The sequence below is a fragment of the Carcharodon carcharias genome, chromosome 26 (assembly GCF_017639515.1).
Source record: "Carcharodon carcharias isolate sCarCar2 chromosome 26, sCarCar2.pri, whole genome shotgun sequence".
Taxonomy (NCBI): domain Eukaryota; kingdom Metazoa; phylum Chordata; class Chondrichthyes; order Lamniformes; family Lamnidae; genus Carcharodon; species Carcharodon carcharias.
In genome coordinates this window covers 40,166,865-40,187,845 of record NC_054492.1, presented here as the reverse complement: position 1 = coordinate 40,187,845, position 20,981 = coordinate 40,166,865, and the positions used below count along the sequence as shown (strand labels likewise).

Here is a 20,981-nt window from a genome sequence, read left to right as displayed (position 1 = left end):
CTCCTCCGCCGATGCTACCAGACCTGCTGAGTTTTTCCAGGTATTTCTGTTTCTGTTTTTGTTTTGCATTTCCAGCATCTGCAGTTTTTTGCTTTTATCTAGATGCTGAGAGGTTTTTTTCCCATGTGGGTGAGTCTAGGACCAGAGGGCATAATCTCAGAGTAAGGGGTCGCCCATTTAAGACAGAGAAGAGAAAGAATTTCTTCTCTCAGATGGTAGTGAATCTGTGGAATTCTTTACCACAGAGAGCTGTAGAGGCTGGGTCGTTAACTATATTCAAGGCTGAGATAGACAGGTTTTTAATCAGTAAGGGAATCAAAGGTTATGTTAAAAAGGCAAGAAAGTGGAGTTGAGGATTGTTAGATCAGCCATGATCTCATTGAATGGTGGAGCAGACTCGATGGGCCAAGTGGCCTACTTCTGCTCCTACGCCTTATAGCTTTATGGTCTTATGAGACCGTAAGATTCTGCCACTGATGTAATGATTTGGGGCTTTGTCACTACATTCCAGACATCAGCCTGTGAACCTTCTTTAGGCGAAAACTCAACCTGTTCCATTGCTTCCTTTGCCCTAGAATGTTATGTGTTGGGCAGCATCTCTTATAGTTTGAGAGTGCACTCATGCCTGTGGGTTGAAAGATCATGGATTCAGCCTTGCAGCAGGACTTGAACATCACATCTGGACTGACGCTTCAGTGTAGCGCTGAAGGAGTGCTGCATTGTCGGAGATGCTTCTATACGCTGGAACTGAGGCCCAATCTGGCTGCTCCAGTGGATGAAAAAGATCCTATGGCACAATAAAAAGAGAGAGAGCAAGTGACTTCTCCCAGCGCCTTAGCCCACATTTAATGATCGACCAAAGTTACCAAAACAGATTGACTGGCAATTTCTCCTATTTGCTGTTCATGAGACCCTGCTATGTGCAAGTTGATTGTCTACAAAACATGAGGGTATTTCAGAAGCAATTAATTGGTCAGTTAGCACAACCTGAAGATATGATGATATTTATATCCTTTTATTGACAAACAAGTTTTCAAACAAAAAATGTTACTACCACAACTTTCATAAAACCAGAAAATATCAGAAATATTGTTGAAAGCTTATTTGATGAAAGTGGGTTATTCAACATGAAGAGAATCCGTGGAATCATTTACAATTAGCTGAGAGTAGTCGTTGCTATTTGCCACTGATTAATGGAAAGACACAGGATGGGTATGTGAGTCTCTCTCATGTTCTATACCATTCCCCCCTCAAGATGGAGCACTCCTTCTGGCTTTGTATCCTGAGATGGGCAACTCTGCTCTTTAGAGGATAGCCAACCTCAGGTGCCAGTTGAGCCCCGGATTAAAAAATGATGGAAGACATTTAAATGAATGTGCAAAAAAAAGAGAAAATAAGTGCTTCTCTGAATCTGACATAATGAGCGATGCACTCTTGTTTCTGAAAGATTTCAAGAATGTCCTGTTAAAAGTCTGAAGTCAAAAGAGGGGAAAGCTGTTTCCTGTCTGAAGCCCTTAAATGCCAGAACTCAGCTCTCTTTTTTTTGGTTAATTCATCTAAAAGTGTCAATTAAAAGTAGAATCAGCCCACAATAATTTCCCAAAGCATTCTTCTGAAGTTTTACATAGTTGGTAATGATTTCCCATGATAATTTTTTTAAAGTACAAGGGATGACGAACATTTTCAAGCATCCTTTTGACCAAATCTCACATTGCACTGATCACACCATGTTGCGATTACAAAATTAAGGAGTTTTTCTTCAAGCCAAAAAGCAACAGGAAGCAAACAATAACTTAGAACCTTGACAAATCTTCTGAGAAAAAGTATATACTCCCATTTCTAGCATCTTATGAGGCAGGAAGTTGCAGCCTTTCAGATTCCAGTAACCTCCTCAGTGACTGATAACTGATCCTCCATCCTCCAGATCCTCCTAGAATAGGAAAGACATCAAACTCACCCCATCAAATCCTCTTTTATACCTTTGAACTGATTATTGATCAACCATACTTTACTTGTAAAGTTACTTTATCCTCACAACCATATTGTGTTTTGGCATGTACCGCTGTGTTATGACCCAGCAGATGGTAAAGATGAGTTATTTAAAAATCCCAGTGGGAAACTTTAAACAACTGTCATAACCTATATTTTTAAGTGGTATGTTTGAGATGCAACTCTAAATTCAGGAATCAGACCACCAGTTTCGAGAGGTTTTATATTAACCTAAATGAAATGCTTTATTAATTTACACAAGCTAAATATATACACTTGGCTACAAATTACTACTATCATAACTTTTAACAAATTCCCAAACTAATCTTCATTAAGGCTACAGCAACCCATAGACTGAACCAGACACCAGGCAAAGCATTTTCATCTTACAAATTAAAAATGAGGTTCTTTTCGCTTTGGTTCCTGTTGTAGACTTACAGCTACTTTGATCTTACATTGCTTCTGGCCTGTACATACAAAAACTGTTATCGGTTACATCAAGCGCTTCTCATTGAATGTAAATTCTCATTATATCACCAGCCTCTTTGAACTCCACCTCTTCTAACAATAAATCTCCTTTCATAGTACCAAGTTTATTAGTAACATAAACATATTACTTGGTCTCTGCTAGCTAGGTGCTGGATTTCACCGCACTTCTTAAATGCGCTATTCAAAAAATGCAAATGCACTCTACCTCTCTTACAGCTCAAAACTAATACACATCAAAACACCCAGACAAGCTGGTTTTAATCCAACTAAGGCACATCCACAGACTAAACCTATTTTAAAAGAAAAATATTTTTCAATAATATTATATACATTAATAGCTTCATGACAGGCTGACTATTGAATTTTGAATTTGGGGAAAGGCTCAGTGAAAACAAGGGGATCCATCACTGTTTGTTCAAATTTCATAGACCAGTTGAATGAAGAAAATATCTCCAGAGACTCCAGTGCTTTTTTGCAGGGTTGACCTTAATTTCTCGTGAATGGGGCATAAAATTGATAGGGCATCCTTATTATTCACAAAACAAACGTTAAGCCCATGGCTGAAAAGGTGAACACATAAAGAAAAGAAAGAATATATCGTATGCAGCACCTTTCACAATGCCACAAGGCGCTGCACAACCAACAAAGTACTTTTTTTTAAGTGTACTGTCATAAGGTGGAAATCTGCAGTGCACTTGATGCACAGCAAGATCCCACAAATGCCAACTCCAATGCAGCATATGCTGCCGTGCGCCTATTGGGGCCAGTGGCAGGATGGTGGCACATTGGTCAACCAGCCTCGTTTGATTATTACTGGCGAGCTGCAGGTGCCATTCATGGTCCCTAGGGCAGCTCAGCGTATTACAGGCAGAAGCCCTGGGCATCTCTGCAGAGGCCTTGACCAATATGGCAAGGGGCTTAGTTCCATCACGGGACGTACAGGCCCAACATATTGGATGCTGAGGGCCCCATTTTAAAATATGATTTGAATTTGGAAATTGGGCACAGCTCCCACACATCTCGAGGCCACAATCTTTTACATTCAACTGAGAGGGTAGACAGGAGCACAGTTTAACATCTCACCCAAAAGACGGCAACCTCCAACAATGCAGCACTCCCTCAACACCGCACTGAAGTGCCAGATTATGGGCTCAAGCCTGAAGTCTCTGGAGTGAAGGCTCGTACCCACAACTTTTTCTTTGGAGGCAAGAGTAAGACTGAGCCAAGGATGACACCTCACAATTCTCCAGCGATCAGGAGGCAGTGAGTAATCATGGTACAGCATGATCTGTGCTGGATCACAGCTACAAAAAGCATAGTGAGTATTCTTGGGAAGGTTGTCCTTTATTTCTTTGTGATGTGTATTTATGTCCTTTGTGCTTTGCGCCACCAACAACCAAACAAGACGGGGTTGCCAGTGTCTTTTTGATTTTTTATCTACGCTGGTGAAATTGCTTCACCTTGATTATGGGAGACCTGTTAGACATTATAACGGGGTCATACAGTCAAATTGTGCCATTTGGTGGGTTCTGTCTATCTGTTCTCCTGTTGCTGACAAAGCCTAATGTTATTCTGCAGTTTCGCTGATAAAGATATCTCCTCCTGACTTGATTGAATCCAAAAGGGCTGCTTGCAGTATGCTTTATTACTTTCATATCAGTAGCTAGCTGGCCACAGGAGATGCGTCAAAGTAAATACAAGTAAAACAGAACTAAAACCCACCCACTAAATCTTCTGAGTTAACAGCTGCATTAACTACAAACCCCATCATTCACTCGGCAGGGTTTCCGATTTGCCTCTAGTGTGCATGCCTTCATCTCCTGATTTATTTTAAGTAGGAAGAGTGTTGAAGACTTTGAGTGCTCACAGAATAAGACACGTGAATGTGCTGTCGTTACAATGCTAGCTCTTACATGATTATCACACTCTTGATATGTTACAACTATATTGTCATATGTAAACAGCTGCTCCTGAAACATGCCCCTTGGCTGTGCAATGTTTATTGAATCTGTTATAGTCCTAAATGGTAACATGTTTCTGAGCAGTATTTAAAAGGCAACTTTCCTCAGGTCTATGATTTATCACTTTTCCTCATTTGGATTTCAGTCCTAGGCTGTTCTGAGATTTAAATATATTAACATTTATATTCTGTATTTAGGTTGGAAAATTAATCCAGGAAGCAGCTGGGAAGAGTAATCTGAAGAGAGTAACACTGGAGCTGGGAGGAAAGAGCCCGAATATTATTTTTGCAGATGCCGATTGTAGGTTTAACTTAAAATGTTAACTATCATATGCAGCAAGAACACACACACACAAGAACACACACACACACACACAAGCACATGACAGAACTCTCAATTTTGGTGAGGTGAACAATTGATGCCAATGATTGCCCACCCATTGTACAACCCGTTCATTGACTTCAGTGGACAGAAATAATCCAGTGTATAATGGGCAGTTGATCTACTAACCCCATTCTTATGCCCCCTTCAAAATTGAAAGGTCCACTCACAGAGACCTGGTACACATAGAGGGCAACACAGTCACATGCATAATATTTTGCTTCATTCAAGCTTTGCTCAGTGAGTTTTAAGAACTCTCTGCTGTTGCGCTTTCTCAAATGGCATGCAACAATGAGAGATGCAATGAATGAAGGGACATTGACCACCTCTGCCCACTCCAACTGTTGTCTGTTGCCTTCCCAATTGCAAGATGACAAGTATGGTGTAAGAGGAATAAACACAAAAGCAACTGAATAAGTGAGGGTTTTTTTTGTTAATTGTTCAAAAGATGTGTGGCAAGGCCAGCATTTGTTGTCCATTCATAGATGCCCTTGAAGAAAGAGAATTTAGTACGGGGGAATTTCAATATTTCTTCTTGTCAAGTATTTAAACCTGATTTGACTTTAACAGTACAGATGTTCCGTTGATAATTTGGAGATTGTAGCAGTTTTTTGATACCAACCTTGGTGTTTACAGGGCCACAGCTGTTAATGCTCTAAATAAACACTCCACTGTGTTTAAGCACTTTTAAAAATTCTTTTTACTATTTAGATAAGAAATGGGTGGTTCATAATTTTCTATAAACATGTAATGGGAAACTTGAAAAACTTTGAGATCTATTGCTTGGATGGTTGTAGGTACTTCCTGATACAGAAGAGGTAATATCTAGCCTCTCATATGCTGTGTTGTTGGCTTATTCTTGCAGTGGATTATGCTGTGGAACAGGCTCATCAGGGAGTATTCTTTAACCAAGGCCAGTGCTGCACAGCAGGATCACGGATCTATGTAGAGGAGCCAATCTATGATGAGTTTGTCAGAAAGAGTACAGAACGTGCACAGCGGAGAACAGTAGGAAACCCTTTTGATCCTGCCACTGAGCAGGGCCCACAAGTAAGATTTTCTCAAGCAAAACAAACAAAAAAAATGGTTATTTCAGCATTCATTCACTTTATAATTGAGTAAATTTTGTACCCTGCTTTCTCTTAATTTCTCAGAAACTCTGGACATAGGTCTGCATATCAGAGACAATGAAAAATGGTAGATCAAACACATTAATGTGCATCTGAAGAAAACAGTTAAGATTAATTTTAGTAAATTTACAGGCATTAGGCGGTGACATAGTGGTATTGTCACTGGACTATTTTCAACGACCTAGGGTAATGCTCTGGGGACCTGGGTTCGAATCCCACCATGGCAGATGGTGAAATTTGAATTCAATAAAATTCAGTTCAATAAAATTCAATTTGAATTCAATAAAAGTCAGGAATTAAAAGTCTGATGATGACCACAAAAGCACTGTCATTACAACCCATCTGGGAAGGAAATCTGCCATCCTTAACCGGTCTGGCCTGCATGTAACTCCAGGCCCACAGCAATGTGGTTGACTCTTATAGGCCCTCTGAATGAGGGCAGTTAGGGGATGGGCAATAAATGCTGGCCTAGCCAATGGTGCCCACATCCCATGAATGAAGATAAAACAAAAATTCCAGAGGTGGAATGATTTTAAATGTTGCCTTACATTGCATAGTTGGGTTTTTAACATTACGATGTAAGGTTAATTTTGTTGTGATTCATAAGGTTGGGTTCTTCACAGATATAAACTTGATTTATTTTTGGGTACTGTATAAGATGGGGGTTTTTCATAGTACAGTACGTGGTTGTCTTTTGCAGATTGGGAATCTTAAGGTATAAGGTTGGGTTATTCTGCAGTGTTTATTTTTTATTCTTCCATGGGCTGCGAACATCGCTGATAAGGCCAACATTTGTTGCCCATCCCTAAACCCCTAACTGGTGGTGGTGAGATGCCTTCTTGAACTGCTGCAGTCCATGTGGTGCAGGTGCTGTTTGGAAGGGAGTTCCAGGTTTTTGACCTGATGAACACCTTGCACACTACACAGTTGGGTATTCCACAGTGTGATATAAGGTTTGGTCTTTTACTGTGATATAACTTTTTTCTGCAGTAAGTTATAAGAATGCTTGTGTTGCAACCTACCATGTTAATTGCTTTGCGGTGCTAAATCCCCGCTATAATGTATTTTGTTTGTCTTCAGATTGACAAGCTGCAATGTGATAAAGTCCTTGAACTTGTACTAAGTGGCATAGCTGAAGGAGCAAAGCTTGAATGTGGCGGCAAATCACTGGGGAAGAAAGGATTCTTCATTGAACCCACTGTATTTTCAAATGTCACAGATGACATGCGGATAGCAAAGGAAGAGGTATTGGACTCAATTCCAATTACTTCTAGTATGAAGTACTTAGATTATATCAATGAATGAAACACTTTGGAATGCAATATTGCTGCCAACTTTTATTTTGATTCTGAGCGCTTTCATTCATTTATTTCAGATTTTTGGCCCAGTTCAACCAATTATTAAGTTTAAAACTATGGAAGAGGTAGTGGAAAGGGCCAATAATTCTCAGTTTGGCCTGGTAGCTGCAGTCTTCACCAAGGATATCGATAAAGCATTAACAGTTTCTGCTGCTATGCAGGCTGGGACAGTCTGGTAAGGAACCACGATGATGTGACTTTAAGACAAGTCTGTTCAGGATTCCATCACTTGCCTGAATTATCATTAGAGGAAAACAATCACGATTTCAAGGCAAAATCACTGTCCTTACAGGTCAGACCAACAGAACATGCCATATGTGGATTTCTTGGCAATTTGGTTTGGAGACTCTGAAATATAGTGGTGTCAGACACTAAACTGACCAAATCGGATGGAAATGGATATATCTTGCAAGGCTATGCTCATGGCATAGAACCTTGTTCACAAGAGCACGGACTGGAAAATCATTCACTGAGCTGCGCTCCAATTAACAGCAAGGGGCAACAAACATTAGTGGGAATTATTTATAGGCCACCAAACAGTAGTGATAATGTAGGGCACAGTATAAATCAGGAAATTAGAGGTGCATGTAACAAGGTTAATACAGTAATTATGGGGGACTTCAATTCACATAGAGACTGGGTAAACCTAAATAGCACTAATGTTGTGGAAGACAATTTCCTGCCATGAATACAAGATGATTTTCTAGAACAGTATATTGAATAACCAACTAGGGAATGGGCTATTCTAGATCTAGTATTGTGCAATGAGAAAGGGCTAATTAATAATCTCTTGCAAGGAGCCTTTAGGGAAAAGTGACCATAATATGATGCAATTTTACATTAGGTTTGAAAATGCTGTAGTTCAGTCTGAAACTAAGGTCTTAAATCTAAACAAAGGAAGCTATGAAGGTGTGAGGGGCAAGTTGGCTATGTTAGATTGGGAGGTATGAAGGTAGACAGGCGATGGCTAGCATTTAAAGAATTAATACGTGGTTTAAAATAAATATACTTTACTCTGAGGTACAAAACCCAACAGGAAAAGTGATCCGACAGTAGCTAACAGGAAAGGCTTATAAAGTTGCTTAAAAATAGTAAGCCCGAGTATTGGGATATTTTTAGTCTTCAGCAAAGGAGGACCAAGGAACTGATAAATAAAGGGAAAATAGAGTATGAGAGTAAATAGCAAGAAAAATCAAAATGGACTGTTAAAGTTTCTATAGGTATGTAGAAAGGAAAAGATTAGCAAAGATAAATGTCGGCCCATTACAGGTAAAGACAGGAGAATTTATAATGGGGAATAAGGAAATTGACAGAGAAACTAAATAAATACTTTGTGTCTGTCTTCATGGAGGAAGATACAAAAAACCTCCCAGAAATATCAGAGAATCAAGGGACTAGTGGGAATGAGGAACAGAAAGAATTCAGTATTAGTAAAAATGTGGTACTGGAAATGTTAATGGGACTGAAAGTGGACAAATCCCCAGACCTGATGACCCACATCCCAGATTGTTGAAAGAGGTAGCTATAGAGATAGTGCAGGCATTGGTGGTCATCTTCTGGAATGGCTCCTGCAGATTAGAAGGTAGCAAATGTAACCCCACTATTTAAGAAAGGAGGGAGAGAGAAAATGGGGAACTACTGACCTGTTAGCCTGACATCAGTAGTAGGGAAAGTGCTAGAATCTATTTTAAAGGATGTGATAACTGAACACTTAGAAAATAATGGGCAGAGTCAGCCTGGATTTATGAAAGAGAAATCATGTTTGACAACCCTGTTGCAGCCTTTTGAAGATGTAACTCACAGCAGTGATAAGGGGAACCAGTGGATATGGTGTATTTGGATTTTCAGAAGGCTTTTGATAAGATCCCACTCAAGAGGTTAATAACCAAAATTAGAGCACATGGGATTGAGAGTAATGTATTGCCACAGATTGAGAACTAGCTAACAGGCAGAAAAGAGAGAAGGAATGAATGGGTAATTCTCATGTTGGCAGGCGGTGACTAGGGGTACATGTGGATCAGTGCTTGAGCCCCAGCTATTCACAATTCATATCAATTATTTGGATGTGGGGACCAAATTTAAAATTTCCAAGTTTGTTGATGACACAACACTGGGTGGGAACGTGAGTTGTGAGGAGGATGCAAAGAGGCTTCAAGGGGATTTAGACAGGCTAATTGAGTGGTCAAGAACATAGCAGGTGGGATATAATGTGCAAAAATGTGGAGTTATCCACTTTGGTAGGAAAAACAGAAAAGCAGACTTTTTTTTTAAATGGTGAGAGATTGGGAAGTGTTGATGTCCAAAGGAATCTGGGTGTCCTTGTTCATGAATCATTGAAAGCTAGCACGCAGGTGCAGCAAGCAATTAGAAAGGCAAATGGTATGTTGGCCTGTATTGCAAAAGGATTTGAGTACAGGAGTAAAGATGTCTTGCTGAAATTGTGTAGAGCCTTGGTGAGTTTCCCTTTCATAAATCCATGCTGACTCTGCCCATTATTTTCTAAGTGTTCAGTTATCATATCCTTTAAAATAGATTCTAGCACTTTCCGTACTACTGATGCCAGGCTAACAGGTCAGTAGTTCCCCATTTTCTCTCTCCCTCCTTTCTTAAATAGTGGGGTTACACCTGGAGCATTTTGTGCAATTTTGGTCACCATACTTAAGGAAGAATATACTTGCCATGGAGGGAATGTGAAAAATGTTCACCAGGCTGATAGCTGGGATGGAAGTATTCTCCTACGAGGAGAGTTTAAGGAGATTGGGCCTTTATTCTCTAGAGTTTAGAAGAATGAGAGATGAAGCATACAAATTTCTTACAGGGTAGATGCAAGAAGGATGTCTCCCCTCGCTGGGGTGGGGGGGTGGGCGAGGTGTCCAGAACTAGGGGACACAGTCTCAGAATAAAGGGTAGGCCATTTAGGACAGATGAGAAGGAATTTCTTCACTCAGAGGGTGGTAAAATTTTGGCGTTCTCTACCCCAAAGGGCTGTGCAGGTCAGTCATTGAATACATTCAGGAAATACAGATCTCTAGATAGGAAAGGCATCAAGGGATATGGGGATAGTTTGGGAAAATGGCGTTCAGGTAGGAGCTCAGCCATGATCTAATTGAATGGCAGAACAAGCTCGAGGGCTTCTCTTGTTCTTATTTCCTAAGTTCCTACTGAGAGTGGAATTTTGCAAAATATATAATTATAACATATTAACACTTTCACCTATGTCCGCATGTTGTGGCTTTACTACAAACTTCAGTAGACACCAACTTATCAATGAAGCAGAGAGCCACATTCACAATTGTAATGATGTATTTACCTTTGGAAAGCAAAGCAAAGCAGCTCCCAAAAGTAGCATTGCCAATATACTCTAATTTTGTAGAATCACACTGTGTAGAAACAAAGCCATTCAGCCCATCGTGCCTGTGCTGCCTCTTTCAAAGAGCTATCCAATTAGTCCCACTCCCCTGCTCCTTTCCCATAGTGCCGCAAATATTTCCCACTCAACTAATTATCCCAATTCCCTTTTGAAAGTTACTATTGAACCTGCATCCACCACCCTTTCAGGCCCTGCATTCTAGATCATAAAAACTCAATGCATAAAATTCTCATTTCCTTTCTAGTTGTTTTTGCCAATTATCTTCAATCTGGGCTGTCTGGTTACCAACCTCCTGCCAGTAGAAACAGTTTCTCCCTATCTCTTATCAAAAACCCTTTATAGTTTTCAGCACTTCCAATAGATCCCCCCTTTCCCATCTGTGCTCCGAGGACAACAATCCCAGCCTCTCTAGTCTCCCCACATAATTGACATTCCTCCTTTCTGATACCATTCTAAGCAACCTTCTTTTGCATTCTCTCCAAGCCTTCACATCCTTCCTTAAGCCTGGTGCCCAGAATGAGACACAATACTGCATCCCGAGGCTTAAACAGTGAATTCTTTAGCTTTGCCATAACTTCCTTGCTTCTGTACCCAAAGCCTCTATTTATAAAGCCCAGGATCCTGTATGCTTTTTTTTTTAAACAACTTTATCAACTTAACCTGCCACATTTAAAGATTTGTTCATGTGAAGCCCCCAGGTTGCACTGTTCCTGCACCCTCTTTAAAATTGTACCATTTGATTTATATTATTTCTACTCATTCTTCTTTCCAAAGTGCATCCATCACTTTACACTCCCCTGCATTAAATTTCATCTGCCATGTGTCTGCCCATTTCAACAGACTGTCTATGTCCTCCTGACATCTGTTACTATCGTCCTGTGGCGTGGTTTATTCCAGCCGTATATCCAGTCATCTTCTGATGCTGAGTATGGGGAATAGATGCTGAACAATAGATTCAAGCTGTCCAAATTAGTGTGTTTCTACGTCACTCACTGCTTATGAAACTTGCCAGCCCATCTCATTCTTTAGGCTGTTGCTGGCACAAGGAATTGCACAGCCTCTTGCTTCAGATGGCTTTCAGCCTGCTTCACAGAGACTGTTTCAGTGAGCTCATTCTGTTATTACAGTCAACCTTCTGGGAGGAGAGAATGTTTATTGAAGCAAAACATATCAAAAGTCGGACACTGATCCCTGAGGAACATTGAACATCTTAGATTCTATCTTTTGTTTTATTTAGGATTAGCAAACTCTGAGATATATAATATTCTAAACAAACAGTGTTCTCTCATGAGTTGCAGCACACAATGGAGATTTCTTTGTAGAGGAATTTTTTAAAAAATGATTTGCAAGTTTTTCTTCTCAGTATTGTTGAAATGTGATTACTGTTGTCTGTATTTTGGGCCTTTGTTTGCAGTGAAGTGAAATATGCCTGTGTGTGGGGTGTGTGAGCTCCCCTACTGACGAGGAGGTTTGTATTTTGTATAGCGCTGAAGCGTACACACAGTTCCAGCTCTAATCTGCTGAGTTGGTTGATCTCAGCCAGGACACTGATGGTGGAACTGCAGTTGGTTTTAGTATCCCTTAAATGATGAGTGGAGCTCAACCAAGGTTCTTGCTTTTGATTGTCTTCCACTGACAAAAAGCGACCATGAGTACGGATAGGACCAGAAATAGGGTAGAAATTGGTTAGCACTCATCTGTAAGCTGCGTGCCTTTGAGAAAGGCTGCCCAATGATCTCCTGAAATGAACCCTCTGTTGGAGGGGTTGGGGGTGGGGAGAGCTCCTGCAAGTCAGCCACAGCCCACAGGAGCCCTATGGAGCCGGGAAGATCAGCCCCATTCGCCCTGATTCCAAATCAAGGTGAGGTGAAAAAGATTGGCAGTGGCTTCCAGCAGCCCAACTGGTTAGAATGTATTGTGATCGAAAAAAAAAATTGAACTGAATTTTATGGCACGGTCTCTAAAAGAACTTCAGGCTCCTAATTAACATATTCAAGGGGCTTACTGGTCGCTTACTTTGGTCTGAATATTACCCAACCCAATATGGAGTCAGGCACATTTCAGACGGTTTTGAGGTGTGGGACTTTTCTCCCTGAAATGGTCCTCTTTGTCTGCCCAGAAACCATGAACAATGAGGTCCAATTTCCTTCCCTGATGCCCACTGCCACCCAAAAGAAATGGCTATTTGTGAGCGTTGCTGGAAGTTTGCTGATAATGAGTGACCTCATTAAGAGAGAAAACTGTTCACCCGGGTGCAAGCAAGACAGACCTTGGACTGTCTCTTGCCCAGACGCAGTAAGGTAGAAATGGAAAAACCGTCTCCTGCATAAACTCTGTAAGCTTGTGGTGATCCAAAACTTCTGCCCATGTCTTAACTCACAGCAAGTCCTGTTCCACTATCAGCCCTGTGCTCGCTGACCTACACTGGCTTAAGCAGTGTCATGACTTTAAAATTCTCACCTTTGTTTCCAAATCCCAACATGGGCTTTACACCAAACCCCCCCACCCCGACCATCTCTGTAATCTCCTTCAGCAGCCCCCCAACCCTCTGTGCTCCTTCTGACCTGTCCCCAATCATAATTGCTCCACCAGTGATTGCTGTGCTTTCCGTTGCCTAAGCGCCAAGCTCTGGAATTCCCTCCCTACACCTCCCCACCTCACTTTTCTCCTTTAAAACGTACCTTAAAACTTAATTTTTTGACCAAGCTTTTGGTCATCTGACCTAATATCTTCTTCTGTGGCTTGGTGTCATATTTTGTTTTGTAATGTTCCTGTGAATGCTTTGGGATGTTTCATCAAGTTAAAGGTGCTATATAAATATCAGTTGTTGCTGATGTGCACAATTGTTGTTAGAGATAAAGTGTTCAAAATGGGAGTCAATTTGATCTTGCTTTTCTTGGAGCTCAAAACCTAATGTCAGTATTGCAAATGACATATAAATAAATGCTTTAACACCCACACAAAAACAGATTGCCTCTCTCACACCCACACACACACACACACACACACACACGCACCCCTCTACTCAATTCGGAGATTGACAATTTTAAAAATTAATCATTTAAAAAGCAATTCAGACTGGAATCAGAAATGCCTTTTCTCCAACATTCAATTGTACCTATATGTATTCATTTTCCATATATCACACACTGTACATGGGTGCAACTGCTGTATCGGGATCAGTTTTATTGCGATTTCAACATCTGTAAGTGATATGACAATGGACTTTAATGCACTTCATGTAGTTGTATCACAAAGAGAAGTTTGTGAAAGGCATTATCACAAAGACCATGCCCCTTAAAGATTGGTCACATACTAAAATACTTAGAGACAATTGTATGTGTTTATGCATGCATTTTATATAACATGAAGTTACTTTAGAAGCATGTTTAGTTGGGCTGATAACATCAACCCTCAAACTCGCTGAAAGTATGCTCCAAATTGACTTGTATTTTCAAAATCCTGGCTTGGTACCAAGGAATTTCAAGCAGCAGGAATTACTCCAAGAACTGAATCGTTTGCACAAATGTAATTACTGAAACAGGACAACTTTTCATTAAGCTATTGGAAGAAGGCTAAAATGTGACATAATTTAAGTTTTTAGTTGCTATCCATTCTGACTTGCTTGAGCTTGTTCTGTTTGGTCTTTAAAGGTGGTGTTCCCCCTTTTTCCATTTGGTAAATTTTACTTGTCTGTCACAATTAAATTCATTGTCATATGTCATGTATCAAATCCTCCTGTGAATACTGTTACAAATCATCCTTATGTTTGTTTTACAACATTCATGCTTGTGGACTTAAAGTTGAAAAGATTTCTTTAAACAATAATTGAATTCAAATTAAATTCATTTTTCCTTTATTGCAGGATTAATTGTTACAATGCCTTAAATGTCCAAAGTCCCTTTGGTGGATTTAAAATGTCTGGCAATGGTAGAGAAATGTAAGTACTTTTATAGACTTGGGTTTCAGAACACTGTGTATCTCACCAAATCTAAGAGTGCTGTTTTATTTCCACAAGCACATCTTCTGTTAAATGTAAAAGACTAAACATTGGAAAAAAACTGAAACTCCCCAAATGTAGAGTGTTTTGCAAAAAACATATTTCCTGAAATGGATAATGAAGCATTATCCTAGTCAATTGTGTAATGGGAATTTTCCTTTTGTCTCTAGGGGAGAATACGGGCTAAAGGAATACACAGAAATCAAAACTGTGACCGTCAGAATTCAGCAGAAGAATTCTTAGAGTGCTGTGAGGCTGATGCTTTGTATATGGACCCAGTGAATTCGCTCTGTTATCAACAGGACAAACATGCACAACAATGGTTGTGCAGCATACGGTTGAAGCTTTATATTATAAAAAGTAACAAAAAATATACTAGTGAATGTATATGTACCACAAATACTGTGTATTTGAGGAAAATACAATAATCTCAGCAAATTCCCCGAGTGCATTCATTACACGGTGCCCCTCTCAAAAATCGCATTTAGCCTTGTGTAAATCTGTCAACTGTGGAGATTTGATGTACCATGGAAACTCAATGGTGTCACTGGAGCTGACAGCCCAGTTCTGTCGCTACTAAGAGTTTGAGAACTGCCACTGCCGCTCGTTAAAAATCGGCGTGTCCTGGCAGACGGTGCTGAGCAGAGGTAAGTGAAGCAGGTACACACTGAAGGGTGAGGCCAGACTGATGTTCGTGTCCCTTCTCTTGCTTAAAAGTGGCACAATTGGAAACATGAGTCCAGGCCCATACACTTTCTTCAGAGGCGAAGAAAACAAATCAAAATTCGGCCAGTGTGTTACATGATCTGGAATGTTCTCTGGGTGGGTGGTAGCTCTTTTGGCAACCCAAATATAAATATTTAGGTATCTGCTCTATGGTTTGTTGGTAGGACACCGATAATTTCTCACAGCTACTGCCAGCAATGTAAAGAATACAAGGAACCGAGAGTATGCTGCAACATCAAGTTGAGTCTGGGAATAATCCAACTTTTAAAATATGCATCTATATACACACACTGTTTGTACAATTTTAACATGCAACTTTCATTGTTTGTCACTAAGGACAGGGGGGCCCTTAGAGTTCCTGAATTCAGGGAGGGAGTGTTATGGGGGGTGGGTGTGGGGTGGGGTGGGAGCAGAACTCAGATCCACCAGGGTTTTGGTTGGACAGAAATCCTGGAACTTTTGAGGGCCCATCCATCAGATGATCCATCCTGACCTTATGCCAGGAATACCTGTGAGTCCCTGTTAGTCCAATTTGAGGCTTAAAACGCTAATCTTCCAATGCAGTTGTTGCTCATAAAACCTTTGGTCAGGTTACCTATACGACCGCCGTGTTTTTGATAACATTGTACTTACTGGACAGAAACAAGCCCATTCAGCCCAACAGATCCATGGTGGTGTTTATGCTCCACATGAGCCTCCTCCCACCCTTCTTCCTCCAACTCCACCGACATGTCCTCCTATTCTTTTCACCCTCATCTGTACATCTAGTTTACCTTAAACGTATCAATGCTAGTCCCTGTGGCAGGGAATTACACATCCTCACCCAAAGACATTTCTCCTGAGTTCCTGATTGGATTTATTAATGACTACTTTATCTTTGTGGTGCTTAATTCTGGCCTCACCCACAACTGAAAACATCTTCTCTACCTCTACCCTATCAAACCCTTTTGTAACTGTAAAGATCTCCATCAGGTCTTCTCCCAGTCTTCTCTGTTCCAGAGGAAGGAGCCCAGCCTTTTCTTTTTCCCTGATGGTTGCAAACTCACTGTTCCAATGTCTTTCTAGTAAATAGATATTAAAATATGTTTTCATGCGATTCTCCAGCTTTGCTGATGCTGTGAAAAAGCGCTGCAACACGACTCCTCCCCTGTTTTGCCCAGTAAGGTGGGTACCTCATGCGCCAGAAGCAGTGTGGGCACCTACTCAAAATATCCAAAGAGCCTATGCAGTATTTGCACTGGGATCAGTGACAGGAAGTGGGTAAAAGTTCTACTCCCCACAATATCTACTCCTAACCTCAGGCTGCCCCCGGAAATTCAGGACCAGGATCCAGTTGTGTCTGGTAGCAGAAGGACAATGTTAGACCATGGAGCCTTCTGTTCCTTCCAACATGTGCAAAAGGGACAGAATAAATCCTGTAGTCCGGGGTTGTAATTAGCACCAGGTTCACAGCATCTTAAAACTGCCAGTAATCTAGCCAATGAGGATGATTTTCTCCCATTGTTATGTGTATGAAATGAGAACCAAATACTGAAAGGTTTCCTCTGGTTGTTACTTCTAGCAACGTTTAATCCTTTTGAACATTATAAAAAAATTCTCCAGGAATACCATCTTGAACTGCTTTTGTTTATGTCTCAATGGGTACAGAAGTCAACCCACAGATTATCTGGACAAAACCAGATCCATATCTCATGGGACACTAACTTAATGCAAATTTCTTTGGCAAATCTTTGTCCTCACTTATTTCCAAAAAAGGCAGGTTGGGAAATTACAATGAATAACCTCCTCACATCACATGGCTATTAGCAGAGTTCTGCTGCAAACAGCTCATCACCTCTTCCTAGACTACTCCTTTGTCAAAGGAAACAAGATTTGATTAAAAAATTACTTTCCAAAGACAAAGCTTGTATAAATGTGCCATGTCCTCTTTCTATGTTGTCTGGGACATTGTTACGTGTTACGCCATTAACTGTTGAGTGTTATCAATGTATGGAATAGCTCTTGGGACTTAGCAACATTGAGATGTTCAAAGCCGTTGAATGATGTATCCCAGACAATTACAATGTAGCACAAGTCACTTCACACTGCACCAGATATTAGGCAATAATTTAATCATTTGAAATAATTTGACCACTATAGTGGTCTTAATACCCTTCTAATAATTATTATGATTCTTAACAACATAGATGAAGGCACAGCAAGAGGCAATCTGCAGCACATATCAGAAAAGCAAAACCTCTTTAATCAGCCGAAAAGTCTGAAAATGAGATGATCTGTTGGCAATAAAATCAAAGAATGTATGGTATGAAATGGATAGATACCAAAGTAATTAGGAACATGTTTCGGTTCTGAATATTTAGTCTAGAAATTACTATTGGTGATATTAGCTGACTAACAAGTAACACTCTCATAGGACACAGCTCTGTCCAATATTTTAACATAGACTTTAATACATTTAAAATAAAAAGTTAACACTTGATTTAAAATAATAGGTAGAGGAATTCCATACAAAGTCATTAAGCTTTCATCCGTTAATATCACAAACAGTCATTTCAAGGCTTATGTATGTTTAAAAGATTTTGTTGTTACACTATAATTACAGTGATAAAAGCTAATCCTTTATTATATTGCATCTTTCTCACTCCAGTCATGAAATATGAGCATTAATTTGATAAACTTTCACTATTCATGCTGTCTTTCAGATTCTCTGATTCAAGTCACCTATGGTTGATGCCACAAAAAAGCAATATGTATAAATTCTTGCATTTTTATACACTGATTGAATGACTGCAAATTTCTTCTTGTTAACTGTATTGCAGTTTTGAAATCATGTATATACAATTATGTACTATGAAGATATAAAGATATTTTCTATACTGTTTTTCATTAAAGAAACAAGACACATTTGGTATTGGAGTGTTAAAGTTATGTAGAACAATTTGACTAAAAATCTGCTGATGCTGTAGTACAGAATATTGGCCGTGTTGTGTTGGTTGTGACTAGATTAGTATAAACAAAGTCCCTGTCTAGGGATCTGTTACCTGGTACCTGGTCAAAAGCTCCTTCCTATTATCCAAACACTGCATACTACATGAATACAAGACCCCTGAATGCAGTGACAGGCATCTTCCACTTCACTATTCACCTGTCAGAAACACAACTCTCTCGTAGGATTCCAACTCATGTTCTCTCCCCTGACACACAAGCTAAAATCAGACAAAAGTAGAATGACTGCATTTAGTGCTGGCAACTGTGCCTGAATACCTACCTCTCAGTATTTAGTCCTGAAACTCCTGTCTCTCATGAAGTCCCCGCAGACAATATATGACTAAATTACCACACTGAATCCTTCCCTCCAACTAAATTATTAATAAGAATTTTTATTGTAATATATACAATTCCATTAATCACTCAATAGTTTAACTTTTTTCATGCTAAAGTAAAGGTACAATTAATGTCAGCATAGAAAAAAACTTAAATAAATATTTGGTTGTAAGAATATGCCCAGAAAGAGAACTGAACATTTGGGCAATACATACAATAGCTAATAAAGGTTTTGGTTTGCTAAAAAGTCTGTGATCAGTCATTATTACTTTTAATGAGGCATGAAACATTTGAACTCATCACATCTGAATGTGTGGCAAATGTGGTGACATCTTGGCAATGACAACCTATATGGATGTGAGTGGTTAGCAAAGTTCTACTGATCCTCCTCATTCAGCCCATTTCAATTCCTTCAGCCAAAGAGATGCTTAAAGTTCCCCCATTGTAGCAACTATTTGTTTCTTAAATGCTTCCAAAATTTTCACCTCCATCACAATGAATGGAAATTCACACTTTGATCACTGTGTATAAAGAATTTTCTGACATTAGCCCTAAAATTGCATTTTATCAGTTTGGACGAATATCCCGATGCACTACTGTCACAACTCAATGTGATATTTATCTAATCCTTTAACCTACAGACCTCTAGAAGGGCACCTCTCAAACACTTCTATTTTTGGATGAAAAGCCCAGGTTTTTCCAATCTCTCTTTCCAACTCAGACCCCTGAAAGTGAGGAGCATCTCGTGGCTCTTTCTCTGCTCTGGCTTCACATTTAAATGTCTCCCCTGTTCCTTGGTGACAAGAGGTGGATGCAGTATTCAAAGGGGAATCTGATCAGCATGTTATAATGGTTGATTACTATCTCTTCTGACTAATATTCAATTGTCCTGTTTACATAGTTAATCATTATATTGGTTTTACTGATTGCTACTCTTAATTGGTTGGACATGTTAATGTTGAGTCCACTAAGATTCCTGTTCAGCTTCATCTCTAGTCATTTCATATCAGTCATGGAGTATGTGTGTCGCCTAGTGTTCCTTCCTGTGTTCAACACTTGTCTCAATTAAATTCAATCTGCCAGCATTCTGCCTTCTTACATATTTGTCTGACTCATTCTGTAATTTCCAAACTGCTGCGCAACTTGGCTTGACATCATCTGCAAACTTGACCACTTGGCTTTGAAGTTCTGAATCCAGTGAACTAATGTAAGTTCGAGATAGGTAGTGTTCCTGGCCCCAATCCCTGAGGCAAACCATTGCCTAAAATCCGAGAGCTGGGAAATGGAGAAAGAAAGCAAGCAAATCGGGGAAAAGGACTGGAGGACTCAACAGACTGTGGGAAGAGAATTGAGAGAAAACAACAGAGCCATAGGGATAGGGAAAAGGGAAAAGGATATTTCTTTAGCATGACAGAGAAGCAGTTAAAAAAAACCTACTGAGCAGTATAATGGATTGAGGCAAGTCCATCTTGTGCCCAGAACACTGTATTAATGATGCCAGCAATTAACAGTGTTTACAAAATGTATCTGGAACATTAATTTAATTCTAAGCAAACACAGCATTATAGTGATAATATATATTACTGTTATAATTTGCATTGTCATGTTTTGAAAATTATCCAGTAAGACTGTGACTTCTTACAGATTGATATGGTGCTGATTAAATTATTCTTCTGTGTTAATTACTACTGATGGAAGTAATCAGTAATATATTCCAGCAACCTTAGTCTTTGACCCATAAAATTTTATAAACATTTCCTTCATATTCCTCTCAACCTTCAAGTTCACTAGCATACCCACCACACCTACACCCTAAGGATAACTGCCATTGCGCAGTCTTGTACTCTAGCATATTCCTCCCCAGGATCTAAAAACTAATAACCTCCCTCAATTTCGCTTTGAATTAGCATCACCTAACCCCTATTTCTCCAATTATCTTTTCTCTTTCCCTGCCCTGGTGCTGTCTTCAGCTTTAGACCAAGATTTCTCAGTTTAAAAAAAATCATTACAAAATTTAATTTGGTCTTTAAGACTCATGGGAGCAATAGAAAATGATGATGAATGGAATTTGTATTCAATTTCCACAAAAAAGAAACCTAAAGGCGAAAGGAGCCAATCTATAATAGTCCAGTGTTGATTTGGTTGTAAATATATGTTCTTGTGGCAAGTTCATTTAAGTGATTTGTGTGCATTGTCCAACACAATCGTATTTATCATGATTTGTATTTGCTGGTTAACCCTCCTGCCTAGTTT

The 20,981-nt window shown here is 39.7% G+C and overlaps 1 protein-coding gene across 2 annotated transcripts in view; it reads left to right on the top strand.

The window, feature by feature from the left end:
• Window positions 1-15,116, top strand: part of aldh1a2 (aldehyde dehydrogenase 1 family, member A2) — an 84,289-nt gene extending 69,173 nt beyond the window's left edge. For both annotated transcript variants that reach the window (XM_041175084.1, XM_041175085.1), the window contains exons 8-13: window positions 4,637-4,739; window positions 5,686-5,870; window positions 7,031-7,195; window positions 7,326-7,483; window positions 14,544-14,618; window positions 14,849-15,116. In XM_041175084.1, the coding sequence (XP_041031018.1) occupies window positions 4,637-4,739; window positions 5,686-5,870; window positions 7,031-7,195; window positions 7,326-7,483; window positions 14,544-14,618; window positions 14,849-14,921 (759 nt within the window). In that variant the 3' untranslated portion in view covers window positions 14,922-15,116. The remainder of the gene's footprint in view (window positions 1-4,636; window positions 4,740-5,685; window positions 5,871-7,030; window positions 7,196-7,325; window positions 7,484-14,543; window positions 14,619-14,848) is intronic.
• Window positions 15,117-20,981: the final 5,865 nt, after the last annotated feature.